Source organism: Pituophis catenifer, unplaced genomic scaffold, assembly GCF_029215685.1.
Source record: "Pituophis catenifer annectens isolate HBS135680 unplaced genomic scaffold, rPitCat1.0.hap2 SCAF_1, whole genome shotgun sequence".
In the NCBI taxonomy this organism is placed as follows: Eukaryota; Metazoa; Chordata; class Lepidosauria; order Squamata; family Colubridae; genus Pituophis; species Pituophis catenifer.
In genome coordinates this window covers 32,323,441-32,345,941 of record NW_027256881.1, presented here as the reverse complement: position 1 = coordinate 32,345,941, position 22,501 = coordinate 32,323,441, and the positions used below count along the sequence as shown (strand labels likewise).

At 34.8% G+C, this 22,501-nt stretch overlaps 1 protein-coding gene across 1 annotated transcript in view; it reads right to left on the bottom strand.

The window, feature by feature from the left end:
• CCDC88A (coiled-coil domain containing 88A) overlaps positions 1–22,501 on the bottom strand; it is a 74,871-nt gene that overhangs the window by 34,751 nt on the left and 17,619 nt on the right. The window contains exons 4-11 of the mRNA XM_070932234.1: positions 21,374–21,443; positions 19,515–19,573; positions 18,391–18,474; positions 13,522–13,662; positions 13,207–13,376; positions 4,500–4,581; positions 3,346–3,504; positions 1,254–1,400 (exon numbers count right to left, since the gene is read on the bottom strand). Of these exons, the coding sequence (XP_070788335.1) occupies positions 1,254–1,400; positions 3,346–3,504; positions 4,500–4,581; positions 13,207–13,376; positions 13,522–13,662; positions 18,391–18,474; positions 19,515–19,573; positions 21,374–21,443 (912 nt within the window). The remainder of the gene's footprint in view (positions 1–1,253; positions 1,401–3,345; positions 3,505–4,499; positions 4,582–13,206; positions 13,377–13,521; positions 13,663–18,390; positions 18,475–19,514; positions 19,574–21,373; positions 21,444–22,501) is intronic.

Below are 22,501 nucleotides of genomic sequence, written 5' to 3'. Positions count from 1 at the left end.
ATCAGGCCAGCGGATAAGAGCTGAAGCTAAGAGTGTGGCAGGGCAATGCAAATGGGCTGGGCTCTACAGCAGGGGCAGGGGCAAAAGTGCTGTGGGATTGTGCTGGGTGCAGGGTCTCTGAAGCACAAGCGGACAAAAAGTGGGGAAAAAACTCTAGCAAATGTCAGGAAGTATCAGAAATCACAATCAGGTTACCGATACTGAGTGACTGGATCATGAATGATTGAATGACTATGAGGGATGTGACAGCTGGAACTCTGAAAACTAGTCACATATCCCTCTCATTCAGTGGCACTGTAACTTTGGTTGCTGAATGAATGATTGCAACCTCAGAACTATCTATATCATATTTTCATCTAACAAAGGTTGGCATTTTTTTAAAAAAATGATTTCTCTGAAAGTTACAGCTACAAAACTAACAATAAAAACATTAATATTTGATATATAAATTACTGCAAATAAATGAAGACATTTTATTTATTTTATTTATTTTATTTTATTAAATTTCTATACCGCCCTTCTCCCGAAGGACTCAGGGCGGTGAACAGCCAAAAGATAAAAGATAAAATAAAAGATAAAAGACATATGAATGATCATTTTCCTTCTTTGATGGTTATACTTTTAAACACAAATATTCTTTAATTTTAATTATATAAACATTAAATAATCAAGCAGGTTACAATGTGTCATTTATTTAAGATAAAAACACACCAAAAAAGCTATGAGCAGGCAAAATAAGCAGATTCATAATATGTCCATTCGTTCAGTAAGTGAATATGTGAATTTCTTTGGGTAATACCCACTCATTCAGGATATTTTTGAAGTTACAATGGCACTGAACAAAGCGGACCTACAACAAATCCTTATAGTTGTGGCTGTTGCAGCATTCCTGCAGTCATTGATTGCCACTCAGGTGGTTGACAACTAGGTCACAATTACAAAATCACAGCATATTGCAGTCTTGTGATCACCATTTGTAACTTACACTTCTGGTTCCCACAAGGAAAGTCAATGGGGAAGCCAGCAGGAAGTAACAGGACCATGGAATGCTGCAACTGCACAAGATTAGCCTAACAATAACAACCCAAACTATGGGAACTGCTGTCATAAATTGGTGCAGTCAGTGATGGCATGCCTTATGACCCCATTGCTTAGTGATGGAGTTCCCAGTCCCAATTACCATTGGCAATTAAAGACTAGCTGTAATTTTGTTCTTAAAAAATGACTTTTTCTATCCCATCCTGTATGCTCACCATCTCCATATCGTGGAGTTTAGCTTTTAATTGCAGATTCTCCTTTTCCAATTCATGCAATTTATCAGAACGGGCTCGGGTTCCCTCTAACTGATCTTCCAACATTGTTTTTGTTTCCAGTAATACTTGATTATCTTCTTTTAGTTCCTACAGTAATGTGAGAAATATGAAACTGACAATCAAATAAGAAATAAAGTAGTAAAAAAAATTAAAATGGCACACACCAAACAAAATGTAAGAACTACTTGTTATATTTTACATAAATTAACGTAACTATTTAAGAAAAAATACATGTGACAGAATAAAATACCGTATTTTTCAGTGTATAAGACGCACCTTTCCCCCCCTAAAAGGGGGTCAAAATTTAGGTGTGTCTTATACACCAAATGTAGCCCCGCCCACCCACTGGCCCCCACCCTTTGGCCTCTGCCTCGCAGCAGTTACCTCCTTGCAAGCAAACAGCAAGAAAAAACAGCTCCTTTCAGCTTCAGCCCAGCCTAATTAGCACAAGTTGATTGGATCGGCCTCCCGACTCTCAGCTGATTTGCTCTCAGCTGTTTTGCGCAGGGCTCTGCTGTTTGCTGCAAAGAGGTAAATTGCTGGAGCAGTTTTTTTTTTCCTTGTGCTAATCAAGCTATTCTGAAAACGAAAATGAAAGTAAAGCAGGCTGTTTGCTGTAACGAGGCAAAATTGCTCAGAGGCAGAGTGAGATTTCTTTTTCTTCTTTTCCTCACCAAAAAAGGTAGGTGCATCTTATACTCCAGTGCGTCTTATACTCCGAAAAATACGGTACTAAGCACATAATTCTAAATCTAGAGGCAAAACTAATCCAATACTTCTTTGATTTTAGAGAACCATATTTAAAAATTGAACTCCAAAATTCCCACAAGTAAAATAAATAAATAAGGAAATGTGAAAAGTAATTGATAATAACTATAGAACAAACATACTCCCTGCTTTAAATGCATGGTACATTAACAGTATCCTCTGAAATCTGATTTATAGTTGACCCTGGGGAAATAATGATAAGACTGAAAACCACTACACTTTTAGTAAAGTTGATGACTATGGCAGAAAGTGGAGGGAGTGAATGAATTGACTTCCTGAACTCCTCTCCAGATTAATGGGAAAATTTGGGATTGCCCAGAATGCTCCTTATAGGTGCTCCTTGTGGTAAGACTGTAAAACTATGGTCTTCAGCAGGTTTTAGAGCTTTGGAAGCCAGGACAGTCAACTTTGTTCACGTGGTGGTTTGGAGCCTTCAAAAGGATGCTAGATTTACCCACTTCCTGTCTTAATCACCTTTACTAGAAATGGCTTGTAAATTGCTTTTGGGATATTAAAACCTTTCATAAGGACAAGTTTCATTACACCGGTGATTTTCCTTCATTCTGCAGTGAAAGATGTTTTATGTAAATTTAAAACTTAAAGAAAAGCTTTTTTATTTGGAATAAGCAGCAAAGGGGTGATTAGAATGTCAATTTTAGAATGTTTTAATATGTTTCATCTGGTAGCTCCCAATGGAGTTTTTCTTGATTAAATGATGAGGTTTTAAAAGATTTGTTTATAGACATAGACAAATAAGACATGGCAAGAAGAATTTTTTGCTTTGTATTTTTTGAGAAAATTCAAGGTACTGTGTAAAGAAAGAAAATATGAAAAATTTTAAAAAGTTAAAATATATGCATTGTTATTTCTGATACTCCACTGTTAAAATGAACTTTTTCTGATTAAAGTTGAATGACAAAGATCTATTTGCTCATAGATAAAAGAAGAGATATAGAATTAGACTTTTGACTGAAATATTAGAGATGTTCAGTTACTGAAAATGCTTGTACTTGTCTTAATGAAGGGAGAAGCTATTTTTTCCTACATTTTTTCTGCTTTTCTTCTTCTTTTTTTTTTTTACATTTTTTCCTTTTTCCCTTCCTCCTTTCTTTACTAATAGGAGGTTGCATATTTTTTTAGACCTGTAACATAAAACAAGATCAGCACAAACACAGAATTCTAATCAAATAATACCTTGATTCATGTAAGAAACATAAATCAGTAAAAAAAATAAACATACATATAACCAAAAATTTCTAATTACCTCTATTCTAGCCTTGTAGAATTCAATATCATGTAGCCTTTCTTTATATCGGCTGAGTTCACTTTCAAGCTTGTCAACCCGGATTGCCTTCTCTCTGAGAACATCAAGTTCATCCCGATACACTCTGGCAGATCGGGCATCCGATAGTAAACTCATATTCTAGCAAATAAGTCAAAATATATGTTAGTGTTTATGAAAAAAATTATTGTGCAGAAGACAAGAATAATATTATCTATTAACATGAAAATCACACAGATATTAGTGTGCATGGAAAAGGAAAACTAGTAAACATTAGCATTTATTCAGAATACAAAATCAATAAGTAGCACAATATATGTGGATTTGTATAAGCATTTTTCTTTCTAACAACAACATCATTGCATTCATTTTTGTAACCATCTTTTCAAAATCATTAATATTGATATGTTGAACATTGATTTTATTCTTATAGAATAAATTTCATAGAAACCCTATAACTAGGAACCTTAATTCCCACAGCCTCTCTGTAAAGGAGATGGGTGGTTCTTAAATATGACAAATAAATAAATAAAAATTCATACATGATGAAAAATATTGGTAGTTATTAAATATAAATTACTTATATAATGTTGAAAATTATGTTTTCCTTAATGTATTATTCATTTAGCTATATTATCTGTTCCTTGAATTGGGCAATTCAAATATCTAATAAATTAGAATGTTTTCTTTTAGAGTTCAAATATGTTTATTCTTAAAATATTATATTAGTTGTGATAATGAGGAAAAATATAACATAGAAAATGATCTTATAGACAAAAAGAATGTGTATAGAACAATGTCAGGTCACTCTTTTCTAAACTCTTCCAAAGGAATAAATAAAAGCGGATGGAAGCTGCATTCAATAGACGCCTCCTTCCTGAAGTTAAATTGATTTGCTAAGTTTTAAATCTTTAAATGAAAGATTTCTAAAACAAAAAACAAAACCAGAAAATAACAAATACACTGGTCAATACCAGTAATGTTATGATTTTAAGTTTAAGATCCTATGGCCATTATTTAGTTGAAATCTGCTTAATTAAGACCCACTGCTTGAAACATGTATCATTAATAGAACTGATAAACACAAGCAAGTACTTTTCAATTCAACAAAACAGTCTAACCCATGGTTCACAAACCTCTTGTTGAAGCCTCTTTAATTCAGTTTCATTCTGTTCAAATTCTTGCTTACAATCCAGCAACTGTTCAGTCTTTTCCTCACTAAAAACAAAACAGAAATATTTTATTTACAAATAAAATATTACATTCCAGTTAATAATTAAAGGAAACTGCACCAGCAAGTCATAATAAGTTCACTAAAATGATAAAAATAAAGCAGTGATCAAGAATGGATTGAAATATTGCTAAATTCCTTCCCTCTGCTCTCCTGATTTCATCCCGTTACATCAAAGTACTTCAAATCTGAAAAAGAGCTTGACAGCAAACACACAAGACAAAGAAAGTGTATAAATTCTGGATTCTCTAAATCTCTGTTCCTGATTATTGCTTTCTCCTGAAGCTGCCTTTAAAAAAAATTTCTTACTTATTTTAAGTAATAGTGAAACATGTGTACTTGCTCATTAACAGTTGAATCCCTAATTAATACCACAGGTTGAGAAGATTTATATACATTATTCACATACTTCATTATTCTCTAACAGCTCCTCAGTCTATCCTCCCTGCAGATGTACAGCTCTAATGAGTCAATGTTTTCCCTTCGAAAAACCAGTTATATAAAACTTCATTATAGATTCTGGCTTTGATTAATTTGATAGATAAGATAGATAGATAGATAGATAGATAGATAGATAGATAGATAGATAGATAGATAGATAAGTAATTTTTGAGTCCTTCAAAAGCAATATTTTCTCCATATTAAGACATTCTCCTTCCCCTTCCAATTATACAGTAATAGTTAATATTAGCTTACAAATCTTGTGGCAATTTAATATTATTGTTGGATCCAGTTTCACATTTACTCCTGTATTTAATAAAAATTAGATTAAATATTCAACAAGGAGTGTGCAAAATTAATTAATGTGGAAATGAACTGCTCTGGAGAACTCTGAGATATTTCATTTCACTCTAGTCCGTGGAGAGAGGTTTTTCCGTGGACCGGAGGGCACATAGTTTTGTGTGCTGCCTGCATCCCGCAGATGGGGCTTTGCTTGTTTGTGTGACCTGGTTTCTGGCATGGCATGGTCCAGTGACGGTCCACGAACTGGAGGTTGGGGACTCCTGCTCTAGTCTAGACTATCCTGCACTTCTTCCTCTTCTATGCTTTTACTGGGATTTGGCAGTTTCCAGAAAAGCAAGACTTGGAAGTAGTTTGATAATGGACAACTTTTGCATATTCCTAATTCCACAATTCAGTACCAGAGAGGTCACATATTCTAAAATGATTATGGCATATAAGATTTAAAATAATATATACATAGATTCAGTTTTGAAACATTAATATCAAAATAGAAAATATTTTATAATAACCATTTATTATCATTGTTTGATATCAGTGAAGCATTAGAAGAATCTAAATTAGATTAGATAAATTTTAGATAAATGTTTGATAAATTTTAGATAAATTTTTATCTAAAAATTAGATAAATGTTTTATCTAATAGTAAATTAGATAAAACAGAGGACACTAGTAGTACCTTGAAAAAAGCTGCTCATGCAATAGATTTTCCTCAACCCCTCTCTTCTAAAGCTTTCCATTTTCCCTCAGAAAGCTTGAAGTGAATCAGCAAAGTTCTGATATGGGGGATGGGGGAAATAAATGATATAAACATATAAAGTTTGTGCAAACTCCTTGGGCCTTTCATTTAAGGCTCCTTAAAAGAAATTTCAGAAAGAGTGATTGTGAACAGTTGTGGAGGGTTCAGAAATCCCCTTTGTACTTTATTATGATGAGGAAAGAGAAGTTGAAATAGAACCGCCCATCACTGAGGAAGAGATCATATGGGCAAGGAGCCAACTGCCAAACCACAAGACTCCAGTTGTTGACACCATCCCTGTATCATTCAGTCATTAGACACCTGTGCCAGAAAATTTGGGATATCAACACATGGCCACAGGATTGGAAATTCTCAGTATTTATTCTATTGCTGAAAAAAGGGTGACTCCAAAGATTGTTTCAATTATTGCATAATTGCTCTCATCCTTCACATCAGCAAGATTTTGTTTAAAATAGAACAAGATCTAGTATGAACCATCAAAAAGGGAATTGCCATATTTCCAAGCTGGCTTCCAAAGGGTCATGGCACTCGCAGTCGTATTGCAAATCTGCACAATAGAAGATTTGCAGATCACAGAAGAAATCTTGTGAATATCAAAAGATCATTTACATGCTTCATCAATTACAAGAAAGCCTTCGATTGTGTTGATCATGAAAAGCCATGGAGAGCCCTACAGGACTTGATACCAGTACATCTGGTATCAATGCACTCACTATATTCAAATCAGGAAGCCACTATGTGAATACCATATGAAAACACTGAATGGTTTATGATAGAGAAAGTGATGCATCAAGGTTGCATTCTCTCCCTTTCTTATTCAACCTGTGTGCCAAAATGAGGAAGCTAGATCTTGAAGAATCAAAAACCAGGATACAAGTTGTGGAAGAAACATCAACAATGTTCAATATGCTCATGATACAACTCTCCTCTCAGAAATCAAAGGCCTAGAACATCTGATCAAGAAAAATCAAAGAAGAAAATGAGAATTTTAGTCTCTTTCTGAACATCAAGAAGACCAAGCTGATGACCACGGCAAGGAATGGAAACATGAAAATAGAAACTGACGGTGAAGAGATAAAATGCATGGAAGAATTCACTTTCCTAGGATTGCAGATCGCTCAAAGCAGTGAATACAATCCCAAAATAAAATGTCAGATTGCACTGGGTCATATAGCAATGATAAATGTAGCTGAATATGGAAAAGCAAGGACATCAACAACCAAATGTAGGTTAGTCCGCTTTACTGTGTTCCTCGTAGTTAGCTATGGCTGTGAAAATTGGACCTTAAAAAAGCAAGACAGTTCAATCAACTCATTTGAGCTGTAGTGCTGGAGAAGGTTCCCGCATATTTCTTGGTAACTAACAAGCAAGTACTGAAGTGAGAAAGGTGACCAACAAGCAAGTACTGGAGTGCATAACATCAGACCTATCACTGAAAGGCAAAATCTCAAAACTGAATCTCTTAATATCTATGGAGAGATTTCTTTTTTATTTCCAGTGTGAGTTTAATCTGTCAGCAAAGAGATTAAATAGGCATAGATTTTAATATTTATTGAATAGTACCTGAATACAACAGATATATTATATTGGAAAACAATTTTTTCATATAAACCAAGACATCTGATTATTATCAAGTAATCCACTTCAATCCTCCCCACAAAATCATCTGACTGAGAATTTTTCCAGAAAGAATATAATACGGCACAAACAGCAGTATTGCATATGTGAATGTAGAGTGCAGAACAGACAACAGATGGATAAGAATTTGTGTTATTTCTCTAAAGAGCCTTGGTACTACAGTGGTTTAAAGCACCCTGTTATTAACACAGCTGCCTGCAATTTACTGCTGGTTCGAATCTCTCCAAGGCTCAAGGTTGACTCAGCCTTCCATCCTTTCTAAGGTAGGTTAAATGAGGACCCAGTTTGTGGGGGCAAGAAGCTGACTTTGTATAAATATACAAAAGTATGAAGGCTATTGCTTAACGCACTGTAAGCCGCCCTGAGTCTCCGGAGAAGGGCGGCATATAAATCAAATTAAAAAAAAATAAAAAAAATAAAAATAAAACAGAAACCTATAGTACAAACTTCAGGTTAAGGGAAACTAATTTTTTTCCCAAGAGAATATTATTTTATCACTCAGATTTTTCTTTCTGAGAAGCTTAAACTGGGCAGTGGAATTATTCTTCACTGTCATCCCCAAAGGAATCAGATTATTAAAACTGAATTAGAATATGTGTTTGCTTTTCATCAAGTTAATTGAAATATGTTCATAACAGCAAACATGTTTATCTGCAAGATAACCTATTTAAATCAGAAATTATAGAAATGTGCAATCAAAAATGTTTCTTTCATTTTCAAATTACAAAAATATAAATTCCAAACATAAAAATATTCAACCATTTTATATGTATACATCTATTGCACAGCATTTATACTTAATATCAAAGCTGGAGTTAATGAACTTTTCAATGTAGGGCCTGTTTTAAATAATGACAGTTCTTATGTCAAACCACAGCTTCTCATAAATATTTACTCAACCACCATGCTTTGTATCCAATTTAAGTGCAATGTTATTTAAAATGTACAGAACTAATGGGAATTACTTTAGCATACCAGCACATCGGATGATACTGACAATCATTAAAAGATATTAGCATTTTATAGGTAAAAATGTTATTTGTAAATAAACAAACATATTGGTAAAATATAAAAATATTCTCAGAAATATATACACTTCCAATGAGCTATTCAGTTAAGTGTAATGGTATTGTTTTTAATTATACATTCTACACCAATGTTCACTATTTAGGCTATTACATGTCAGTCAAATTAATAACAGCAATTTGCATTAACTTCCCTAGTGCAGCTGTTTATAGAATATCTCGGCTAGGCTCATTTCAACAGACACCTAATATCTGAGTCATCAAAAATGGTATCTCTTTTTTCTATTTTTCTATTCATCATGACTAATTTTTTAAAAAAATTATATTCTGTTCAAATAAAAAAGTAATTAAATAGACATAATAATATACTTTGCCCATTTTAGATGATCCAGTTAAAATTCTCTTGTAATAGTCTATTGGTCTTTGTTTTTATGTGTGTCTAGGGGGGTAAGGGATGGAGGCGCTGGCTCTACATATAAATGTTCCCATTTCATGCTCCTCTCTCTCTCAAAACAGTATCTGAAGCCCGGCCTACCATACTGCAGTTCAATACAATTCTAATAATGAAACATGTCAAATAATATCCAAAGTGAAATAATAAAATGTACCGAAGGAAGCGCTTTGCAATTTTGAGGGGTCTAGAAATGTTTCTCAGCATCAAATTTTGACAGGAAGTTACAACAGAAAAACCTTATTACCATAAATTACTATGCCATTCTGTGTCCAGAACAAATATAGAAAATTTCACCTTAGTATTAGAGGACAAGCATACGTTAAGACTCTTCACCCCTGCTGTATTATTCATTCAGCAAGCACCATAATGGCTTAATTGGCCATAAACTTTGCAGCATTTATCTAATGCTTAAAGCATTTCACATGCACAATTGCAGCTAAGGATTAGAAGCAGGCCCTTCAGGCAGAGAACAGGTGGCAATCTTAAACTCGTTTCATTGCTAGACTGAATTTAACAATGATTCTGAAACTTGTATGTTAAACTCCTATTTCACATCACTGTGTAAATAATTTGCCACAGATTTATAACCCTCAATATACATTGCATTATCAAATCAAAGTTAGGATACAACTTTGATAATCATGAAATTTATATAGTCTTGGATTATATTAAAAAAGTTATTGTACAAACAAGTATTTGTGTGAATTGCAGACTCTTCAGGAATTTTACTAATATGGACATTAGCACCATTTATAATCACTGAGTAACTTTAGGCACTGGTACAAAGGCACACTCTCCCACTGTTAATGGCAAACATGTCTGTAGCACATGGAACTCATGGGAAAAGAAAGCTGGAAACTATATAATTGTAGCACAGCTGTGGCTCAACTCAGGTTAAAATTGATCAAAAGCATAAATACCTTCTTATCAAGTTATATACTATATATTTATTTTTTTCCAAAACTTTTTTTAAAAAAGTACGGTGTTTTGATAGTATACAAAAATATTGTTACATGTATACAAAGCCATTGAGTGGCAAGGTGGCCTAGAGATAAAGAAGCTCGCCTTCCATTTGGAAAGGTTGAGAGTTCAATCCTAGGCACGGACAGATGTTTCTCTACCAGGGCGCAAAGAGAAAATATCTGCTGCAAACTCCGCATAATGTCAGGAAGGGCATCTGGCCAGTAAATGCCCAGCTCCCTTCAGTCACCCTAACACCACCCTGATAAAACGGATTACAGGGTCGTAAAAAGACCCTGAGTCTGGTGGCTCAGCAGACTAAAAGCATTGTGATTAACACCAGCTGTCTGCAATTACTGTAAGTTCGAATCTCACCAGGCTCAAGGTTGACTCAGCCTTCCATCCTTTCTAAGGTAGGTAAAATGAGGAACCCAGTTTGTGGGGGCAATAAACTGACTTTGTATAAATATACAAAAGTATGAAGGCTATTGCTTAACGCATTGTAAGCCGCCCTGAGTCTCCGGAGAAGGGAGGCATATAAATCAAATTAAAAAAAAAAAATTATACAGAGTCATGCAGAAGACTGAGTAGGTATCCCCAACAAGAGCTGCAACATTTTCCGCTAACTGGCATGTATTTATAAATAATTCCATCAGCAAAACACAATACTATTTTAACTACATGTGATATTAAACAGCTGTCTCATTTTACTTGTAAAGTTTAGCTTTCTGAAATATTCTAAATCTGAGTTTGCTGATGAGAATTTACACAGTTTTTTTGCCTATACCCACAACCAGGAGTACCACCTAATAAGCAGACAAACAGAAAGTACTGGATGTGCATATATGTTCAGTTATAGGTAGAAGAAGAACAGGGAAATTATAGCTATTTTTACTTTACATTTATAATACAAATGCTTTTAAAATCTGTTCCCTCAGATTTACTTCTAAACTATTTTAACCTTTTGAGATTAAATGCATGCTTATACAGCAGTAATTCACAAGAAATCAAAAATCTCTAAAAGGGAATGTGCACATATGTATTTTACAACAAACATACACATACTTGGGTGGTAGGCCTCTTCTTGCTTATAGGCATTTGCTTAATCTAAAACAGTTACTAACTAGCAAGAGAGCCCACACAAAGTGCATTAATTCAATTACATGTTCTGTTTTTTAACCATTTATGTACAATTTAGAATTGTCCACTTCATTTTCCATATCAAATCTGACTATCTTGGTGTTCAACATGCTAATTTTCAAATCAATATTCCAAACTGCACCATATATTTATTGTTCATTGCAAATCATCTGGAATCTCAGCAAACAGCACAGCATCAACTGCATATAAAAATACACACATTATTCATATTCCCAGTTAACACACCTCTAACATAGGCATATCAAGAGAAATCACACATCCTTATTGTCATATGTATTTTTATCAAAGACACAGACCCTTTTGTGGGGAAGTTTTATTTTACAAAAAAGAATTTATTTTTATTAATGTTGTTATGGCTTTTCTAATTATCATTAGAGCTAAGTTCTATCTCCTCTCTCTTCTGTCTATTTCCATTATTTTGTTTCTTATTCCAGCATTTATACTTTATTCTACATAGTTGCTCTCTAAATCCCAGCCTTATATTTTTGTATCTGTTATTTCTGTTCTCATTAGCTATTATTATTTATATTTTTATATTCTTTATTTGCAAATTATCTCAATAAAGAATAATATATCTTCTACCTATTTAGCACAGAAGACATGTTTAAAAAAATCACGGAACTATTTCATAAGCAAACAACATTTTAACATTTCTCTGGTCACATCTTCTTCAACACCCATAGTCTTACTATTTTTTAACATTCTCACAGTAATAAATGCTTTTCCTTTTCTTGGAAAGGAATTGTAGTATTATTTTAAGCAGACTGTGTTTTTCTATTGTTGTGACTTAGATGAAGTTCAGAGCACATTTTATGACCAATTCACGCAAAACTCCACGTAATCCCAAGGGGTTCACATACTTTTTCTTGCAACTGTATCTTTTCCAAACAAATATTAAAATAATCCTTCTGGCATTATCTTCTTTCAGCCTCTTTCCATATAATTTCATTACTTTTATTCTTAATTTTATTCATTCCACAGAATACTTACATTTTAAGTCTTTTTAAAAATGTTCAGCTATAGTGCTTCCAATTAAAATTAACAGATATATTGAAAAATTATACATGAGTAAGATTATGAGCAAATTGTTTACAAAACATGCATTTAAGACTACTTCAGTTTGGTAACGTTTAATAATAATCCCCTGTGTTTTTATTTTTAAAAAAAGTTCCTAAGGCAATGAATGTACTCATGTCAACGACGATTTATAGACAGCCCACAATTTATGTCCATCCTTAATGTCTGTTCAAAGTTATGATTATTACATGTCTTAAGTTACACCACCACCACAATCATGTGATTTCATCTTGGGCACTTGGCAATTGACTAGTTGCAATGACCTTTGGTCAATGTGATCGCATTTTGCAACTCTTTTGCCTTCTTCCAACAAAACACATCCACTGGATAAACTGAATTCTGACTTGCAACCACAGACCACTGTAAAAGCAGTGGTAAAATCAAGCTGGAGTTGTGACTACAATGATTTATTCTAGACTCAATTATGGTTGTAAATAGAGGACTACCTGTACCCAGTTCCTAATATCTTAAATCTTATTTCAGGCTAAATGATATATTGCAACTATTACAAAAGTAGAAGGTGCAAAAAGCCAAGAATACTAATTCTGTTTCTAAAGGAAAAAATTCATCTGCTGCAGCTTGACCGTTTTGTTAAGACCTTAAAAATATTTAGCTATTACAAAATAAAGGCAAAATAAACTCTAATAATAAATTAATAAATGATTCCTGCCAATCCAAACTGGAGAAAACCTCCTTGCAAGGTCCAAGGAACAAATGCTTCCTTGCAGGAGGGCAATTGCCCTTGGAGAGTCCTGGTGTTTATCAGTTCTAATAATTATTCTTTATTATGTACTTACAGCTCTTGTCTAAGCCTTCTAATCTTTGCTTTGGCATCTGCTAATTCCACTGATAAGTGTTGTCTGCTTTCAGTGCATTTCATTCCTGGAGATCCACAAGGTGATTGTGCTGCTGATGCATGAGGTAGAAAATGAAGAGAGTCTCGTTCTTCAGAAAGCTCTATGATAGTCTATGACATTAAAAAAAAATCAATTAAATATATGGAAGTAGAACCCTTCAGATTTTGCAAATTGTTAGTTAGCTATTTTATTTCTTCATTTCATTGCTAATCAACAAAATCCTAAATAATAAAATGTAAAAAACGCTGTTAATACCTCAGAATGCTCATCTCGCTCATCTATAAGTCGTTTTAAATGCAATGCCATGTTTTTAAGGAGAGGTTCCATATAATCTTGTGCTAGAGCACTGTCATCCATCCACTGGAGATCAAACACGTTTTCCTGATTATGGGTTACCTACAAAGAATAAATAACAATGATGTAAAACTATTGTATTTAAATAATTAAATTGCTAAATTTGGACTAATTAAGTGTAACTAAATGTGAAAAAAATGGAGTTCAAGCTTGTTTTAATGAACAAATTATGTACATTTTAATCTATTTTTAGAAATATTCTGCAATTGACCTTTGAAGATTATCATTTCTCTTTCTAAAATTGTATTTTTTGCTTGCCTTTTCTCTAATTAGAAATTAAATCTCATCTACTAGTGATTTTTCTAATTTCTTTTCCAACTCACTTTGCCAGGGAAAAAGAGCCTATACATTTGAAGTCATATCTTAATCCTGTAGACATTAAAATGCAAACAATTTTTATTTATTTATTCATTCATTCATTCATTCATTCATTCATTCATTCATTCATTCATTCATTCATTAGATTTATATACCGCCCTACTCCCGAAGGACTCAGGGCGGTGAACAGCCAAGATAAAACACGTACAATATAAAATTTAAAAAACAATTTAAAATGTATTAAATAAATTTGGCCCATACTAATTAAAACCCCCCTATTTTTAAAAACAAATTAAAATTAACCAATTAAAAGAGTTAGGCCAGCCCACCTTGTTGGAATAAAAAAGTTTTGAGGGCGCGGCGGAAGGTGCGTAAATCTCCATATCTCTGGGGGGAGTTCGTTCCAAAGGGCAGGTGCCCCCACAGAGAAGGCTCTCCCGCTGGGGGCCGCCAGTCGACACTGTTTGTCCGATGGCACCCTGAGGAGCCCCTCTCTGTGGGAACGTACTGGCTGATGAGAGGCTACCGGTGGCAGAAGGCGGTCTCGTAGATATCCAGGTCCTGAGCCATGGAGCGCTCTAAAGGTGGTAACCAATACCTTGAAGCGTACCCGGAAGACCACCGGGAGCCAGTGCAGCTCACGCAAGAGAGATGTTACATCGGAACGCCATGTCGCTCCCATAACCACCCATGTGGCCGCATTCTGGACCAGTTGGAGCCTCCGGGTGCTCCTCAAGGGGAGCCCCATGTAGAGAGCATTGCAGTAGTCCAGGCGGGAAGTGACGAGGGCGTGAGTGACTGTGCATAAGGAGTCCCGATCCAGAAAGGGACGCAACTGGTGAATCAGGCAAACCTGATAAAAACTCCCCCTGGCCACAGCCGTCAGATGTTCTTCTAAAGACAGCCGTGTGTCCAGGAGGACACCCAAGTTGCGAGCCCTCTCTGTGGGGGCCAACGACTCGCCCCCAATAGTCAGTGATGGCACCAACTGGCTATATTGGGACACCGGAAACCACAGCCACTTGGTCTTGGACAGGTTGATCCTCAGTCTGTTTCTCCCCATCCAGATCCGCACGGCCTCCAGGCACCGGGACATCACTTCAAGGGCATCACTGGGGTGGCCCGGGGTGGAGATGTACAACTGAGTGTCATCAGCGTACTGATGGTACTTCACCCCGAAACCACGGATGATCTCACCCAGTGGCTTCATATAGATGTTGAACAGAAGGGGCGAGAGAACCGGCCTTTGTGGCACCACACACACAAGGCGCCTCGGGGTCAATCTCTGCCCCCCTGCCAACACCGACTGCGACCGGTCAGAAAGGAGGAGAATCACCGCAGCACGGTGCCCCCCACCCACAACTCTTCCAACCGGCGCAGCATGATACCATGGTCAAAAGCCTCTGAGTGATCTAATAGGACCAGGACAGAGGAGCAGCCCCTGTCCCAAGCCCTCCAGAGATCATCAACCAACGTGACCAATGCCGTTTCCGTGCTGTATCCAGGCCTGAAACCCGACTGGAACAGATCTAGATAAACAGTTTCATCCAGGTACTGGGGAAGCTGTCGCGCCATCACACTCTCAACAACCTTCGCCACAAAGCGAAGGTTGGAGACTGGACAATAATTTACTAACACTGCTGGGTCCAGGGAAGGCTTCTTAAGGAGAGGCCTCACCACCACCTCTTTCAAGGCAGCGGGAAAGTCACTCTCACTCAATGAAGCATTAATAATCCCCTGGAGCCAGCCTCGTGTAACCTCCCGAGAAGCCAGTACCAACCAGGAGGGACACGGGTCCAATAAACATGTGGCCGCGCTAAGTCTACCCAGAATCCTGTCCATGTCTTCGGGAGTCACAAGATCAAACTCCTCCCAGATAACATTCTCAAAACCTGCCTCCATCACCCCTCCCGGATCTACCCAGTCAGAGTCCAAGTCTTCCCGAATTTGAGCGATTTTGTCATACAGATACTGTACAAAGTCCTCGGCCCAACCCTCCAAGGGATCTTCCCGCGCTCCCAGATGGAGCAAGGAGTGGGTCACCCTAAACAGGGCAGCTGGGCAATTATCTGATGACGCAATAAGAGCGGAAAAATAATTAAATTTTGCCGCTTTACAATGAGCACTGGATAATTATTTTTAATAATTAATGTTTTCAATTATTATAGACTGCTCTATTTCTGTTTGGACTATGCTGAATTTTTAATATACTACTAAAATATATACATTTTTATTTTCATATTTCCTGCAAAGAGCTCATTCTTGGTGTGCTATCTTCCTTACCTCTGTGCAAAATCAGAAAGGACATATTCCAGTAAGGGATAAAGTTATTCTTGTTTAATCTAATGAACACACACCTACCATCAACTAGAGAAGAAATAAAGTGTTGTCTTTGCACTACGTTTTCTTATCTTCCATGCAGCCACAACTAGCACATACATCATTAATCTATTTATTTATTTTTATCCCGGCTTTGTTGTTTTTTTGTTGTTAGTTGCGAAGTTGTGTCTGAACCATTGCGACCCTATGGACAATGTTCCTCCAGGCCTTCCTGTGCTCTACCATCCTCTGGAGTCCATTTAAGCTCACACCTACTGCTTCAGTTACTCCATCCAGCCACCTCATTTTCTTTTTGTTTTTTTTTATAAATAGCTTAAAGTGGTGAACATACTTTAATCCTTCCCCTCCCTATTTTCCCCATCACAACAACCCTTTGAAGTTGGTTGGTTGGCTGAGAGAGGGACAGGCTCAAAGTCACCCAGCCAGTTTTTATGCCTCAGGCAGGACTAGAACTCAGTCTCCTGGTTTCTAGCCTAGTGCCTTAACCACTAGATTAAATTGGCTTTTTAAAAAAAAATTATTTATTTTTTATTTATTAAATTTATATCCCACCCTTCTCCCCGAAGGGACTCAGGGCGGTGAACAGCCGAGAATTAAAATAACATACAATATAAAAGTTAAAATAATTAAAAATAAATTAAATTAAACAGCCACCCCAATTTAAAACCCCTAGCTATACAATTAAAAACTAACCCATAAAACCTATTCAGGCCAGGCCGGCTTGCTGAAATAAAAACATCTTCAGGGCCTTACGGAAAGGCTTTTTTTCTGGAGACTGTAAAGAATGTTGTCTATTCCTTTCAATCTTTCTTCTTTTAATGTATTTTCTAATTTATATAATAGAATTATATAGGCTTCTCTTAATCTTAGCTAACTGAATTTCAAACAGGACCATATTCATGGCCAGAAAAAGTAATTCCTAAATTGATTTGTTGCCTCATAGAATTGCTGTCCTATTGAATTCAATGGGATTTAGTTTTAATTATATAATTGCTTATTTTTGTGAAATCACTATTGAGTTACCATAGAAACTGAATTTTCATTTGTTTTGAATGAAATTTATAATGGCCAAGGCAGATATGCTTTGTTTACATTTAATCCTTTTAAGAAATTGTTTCAATTAACATCCTTGTTCACAGAACTTTAAAATAAATAAAATATTGTTAATTCACCTCTTTCAATCTTCTCTTCAGGTGAAAACTTATCTAGCTTCTTTCATCTTTCCTCAGTTAAATGGACCACTGTTAATTCTGTCGCTTAAGCCTCTAATCATCATTCTTTCTTGTTCAAGTTTAACAATACACAGACAAGATTATTCCTGGTGATACCTTGTTATCAAATAAGACTGAAGCAGTGCTACTCAATACCTTATTATAATTAACTCCAACTTCTCAGACTTGATCTAACATATTTAATATTTCAAGATACACGCAAACCAAGTAAACCTAGTGGGTTTCATACTAAGAATTCAAGTAATGTACAATTTTCAACATTTAATTTCCAAGAAAGAATCAATTTGGCTTTCTGAGAATATGACATCCAGGTACAGTTTTATGGATATGTAATCTGTGATTTCCATAAATCAACTGCTGAAATAACAGGATGACCTCCAAATCAACAGGAAAATTCCACAAAAACTTCAGTAAACAATCAGATCCAGGAGATAGATTGTTCTAATAATGCACCAATCATATGAGGCAGGAGCTCCAGAAGAAGGCTATAACTATACTTTATTGAGATAGGCCAAAGTAACAGAATCTTGTAAGTCTGCCTATGTTTTCCCCTCTCTCCATTTATACCTGTGAAAGTCAGAGGCAAGCCAGTTTGATCTCTTTCTAAAACAAGTCACTGAGCTTAATGCATATTTCTACAGTTGTTGCCTTAACAACTTTTCAATGGCTTCTCCATGGCTTCATGTCTTTGGCTCCTTGCATAAGCTCATCAATCCTATGAGAAGAAATGGCTGATCTTTTTTATTTAATAAGAAAGTGCCTATATAATTTTTTCAAATACAATAAACATTCTGCAGAATAAATTATTATCAAGACATTTGACTGCCTTTAAAATATTTTTAATAAATTAGGATTTTGTAATAATAAACAAGATATTTACCTCTTGTATATGGGCAGCAACAGCTGCTCTTACATCAAAATCTAAACTCTGTATTCTTTCAATGAATTCTTCTTTCTTCTGGCACTAAATAAAAATTTTAATTAGTATTTACTTTATAGATAGCTAAACAAAATACAATAACATTCCTCCAGCTTTTTCTTAGTAATGTAGTACACCTGAAATACCTAATAAACACACATCAGCATAAAATGAATATTTACAGAAAGATTTGTGATTTATTTATCTTTGATCAAGCATTGTACCTTTTCAACTTCTTTAAGTTTTGCATATTGCCTTCCTACTCCCAATAAGCACCAGCCATCATGGCTGTCTGCTAGATTAAAACAGTGATCAAAAGATCTATTTTAAAAGTTTCTACTGTACTGCAGTACAGTAGAAACTGAATAGTTATAATCTCATTTTATTAAGCTTTGATTCTAAAAACCCCATTTGTACGTCTTTTATTGAAGAGTCTATCTTTAATTTACTTGAAGACCTTTATTTAGAACAGGGGTGGGAAATGTGAGACCATTAAGGTGTTGCTAAATTATAACTTTCACATTCTCTGCTTACTGACAATACTGGCTGGTTCTGCTGAATGATACACATTTTCTATCCCTGATTTAGAGGCTATGTCAATCCCTTTCATATGAGGAAATCAATGCCACAGAAATGCTAAACTATTTTTATTGAGATTGGCTATCAAAAATGCTTTAGTCCCTTTGCTCAGGCATGGTTGCAACATGACAAGACTACCTTCCTTATAATATACACTAACTCCCTGAAAACAGACCTTTGGAATAGCACTATCCATTGAAGCTCTAACAAGCGCTTGTGTCTTTTTGCCTTGTTAACAGTATTATTGGAGCCTTACAACCACCTACATGGATTAGGATATCCATTTCTTGTTTTTATTGTATAGAGTTCTTGGGTATTTCCCAATCTAGGGGATTTAAACACGTAATGTTATTTGGTGAATTTCTGCACCATAAACATTCAAGAGAAAAAATAATCTTAGCAGAAAAAATGTTACCAATGTTTAATTATATATAAGACTAGGAAGATAACATTGTTAAGTGTCACTCAAATAAACATAAGTACTTCAAAAAATTAGCAGACCTTACCTGAACAGCACAACCAAGCAGAAGTAGAAGGAGTTTTTTTACTTCTTCAGTGCCTTGTTCTGGAAATATTTTTTTAAATATTTTAAAATAATATACTGGTTTACATTTTCAGTAATAATGAACATATTCTGTTTCCCTTTCCCGCACTATACGTTTTTGAGTTTGTACCATATTAAGACATATAGCTGCTATTGCAATTCGATGTGAGAGAAGTTGGAGGATAAGCTACTCCTTCCTCAATATTGAATAAAAACAGAACTGTTTTCTCTGTAACTGTTATATATAATTTTTAACTATATAATTATTTATTTAGTCTTAAGAAATTCATTTAACTCTATATCCACAGTCAATGGGCAGAATACAGGTAATCCTCAACCTACAACCACAACAGAGCTCAAAATTTCTGTTGCTAAGTGAGACAGTTAAGTGAATTTTACCCATTTTACAACCTTTTTGCCACTGTTAAGTGAATCACTGCAGTTATTAAGTTAGTAACATGATTGTTAAATGAATCTGGCTTCCCCATTGACTTTACTTGCCAGAAGGTCACAAAAGGTTACCTCAGGACACTACAACTGTCATAAATATGAGTCAGTTGCCAAGTGTCTGAATTTGGATCACATAGCCATGGGGATCTTGCAACAATAATTCACTTTTTTCAGTGGCGTTGTAAACTTCAGTGACTAAATGAATTGTGGTAAATTGAGGATTATCTGTATAAAATAAATATTCCAGTTTTCTATATTTACTATACTATATTTACTATTTATAATAAATAATAAAAATATTATTTCTAGAGTTGCTCTGCACACTATTTTGTAATCCATGAATAGTTAATTCTTGCCCAAATTCAGTTCCACATTAAATACAAGAGAAATGTTTTGTGAGGACCTTTTTGGGGAACTTTATTCACCCAGCCACACTGAGAATGAAAGAACTGTCTGACAGATTGATTTTGTTCCATGTGAGGCGGAGTCTCTCTGCCAAGCAGTGCTTTTCCTCTCAAGGCGGCTATTAGTATGAAAGTCCCTCCAAAAATTAAAGCAGGATTTCCTGCTTGGATTTCATGATGGCTCTTTTTCAGCCAGCTCCCAAAAACCAGAGGAAGTCTTTTCAGCAGGTGGCAGCAGCTTGCGATATTCCCTGCTTCTCCATTGACTTTCTAGGGAAGTCATCTGGGAAGAGTGAGCATGGCAATCACATGTTTGCGGGGCACTTAGCAACCTGTGTTAAGTATGAACGGGTTGCCAAGTACCCAGATTGCAATCCCTTGACCATGGGAGTGCTGCAACAGCCCTAAGTTTGGGTATGGGTCATAAATCCTTTTGTTCAGCACCATCATAATTTTGAATAGTTGCTGAACAAATGGTTGTTAAGCGAGGACTATCTGTACAAATATACAATGCATGTAAAGTCAAAAAACATTTGACAGTATTATACAACATTATTAATAAATATTTGTGATTGCCAGATTCAGGGCAGCCACAGAAATAAATCTTGACTAAATATTTAATTCCATATTCAGAAACCTGTTTACCTGTTTATACCAGAAACCTGTTTATAAGATCACAGATATAATATTATAAATTTACTACAAACAATAATAAAACACAGCTTCTCCAAAGCAGGGCAATAGAACCCTATATATAGGTATATATTACAGGATTTATATTCAAAGCTTTTCCTGTTTTTCTGAATCAAAGCATAATTAGCTATTGTTTAAAGGTGATAAAAAATCAATGATCTATTTACATAATATTCCTCCCTAACCTGAGAATAACTATTATTTCCTTGCCAACTTCAACAAATAACTATTAAATATTACAGTATGCCTATTTTAAACCAGCTGCAATGCTTACCTGAAAAGGGATTTTTTCCAATTATTAAAACATTTGGCAAAGGCATCATGATCAATTGCTGCAATGTCTCCTGTGGAAGCAGATTTAACTTTTGTAACTTTTATAATTTTTATAAAACTTATACAGAGGCTGAACTTTCTGTATGTTTCTGGCAACATCTGACCTTAATTGATATATTAAAATAAGCAGTAAAATTATCCCTTATTTACAAGTGTAATATTGTATTAACTCCAAAAAACCATAACTTTGCTTCATGGTATTTACGGTAAATGGATCAGGTTTCACTTTTTGTAAAAGTTGAAAGGCCTAGAATATTTTGCTTATCCATTTTGTTCTGCAAATATTTTTCTTATAAATTGATATTCTTTGATTTATTGCTTGTTTTGGACACTTTTATGATCATATTATTGTTTATGCCTCATATAAAATTAATGTTAAACAAAAAAATCTAGAAAACCTATTAAGGAATGTTAAGGAAAGTTAATGTTATGGAACATACATATTCAAAACAGAAATTTAAATGAGCAATATTAGAAATAAGTTCCTCTTTAAGGACTTTAGAAATATTTTTTTTTATTTGTACAGAGCAATGATACTGGAAATGAGGTGAAAACAATTTCTAATTGTCATTTTTTTGTATTACTAGAGATACTTGTTTATTAACAGGTATTCATGTATTAATATTTATAACTTATTTCAAGCATATTGATATTAAATAATTATTTGAGAGAATGATAAATACCCAGATTCTCATAGCTAATTTAATTTAAATTCAAGTAAATTAAATAAATTAATTGTAATGAATTAAAACCATATATAACCTAAGACTTCAGGGTGTATAGGTGATTTAAGTTTCTCTCCTATATGTAGATTCCTAAGATGCATTAAATTAGATGGTTATGTGCAAGTATATTAATTTATCTCAATGTTGTGAAATTTCTTAACTTAAGAAAGAAGACTAATTAAACTTGTTATGTATATTAGGAATACTGGCTGTCCACAAAAAGTAAGAACAGGCACTTTTTCAATTTCATTTTCCTTACATAGAGAACTACATCTTATATTTTAAACCATTTTACTATGGCTGTAAAATAATTTCCTACACTGACTATGAGAATGTAAAAACCT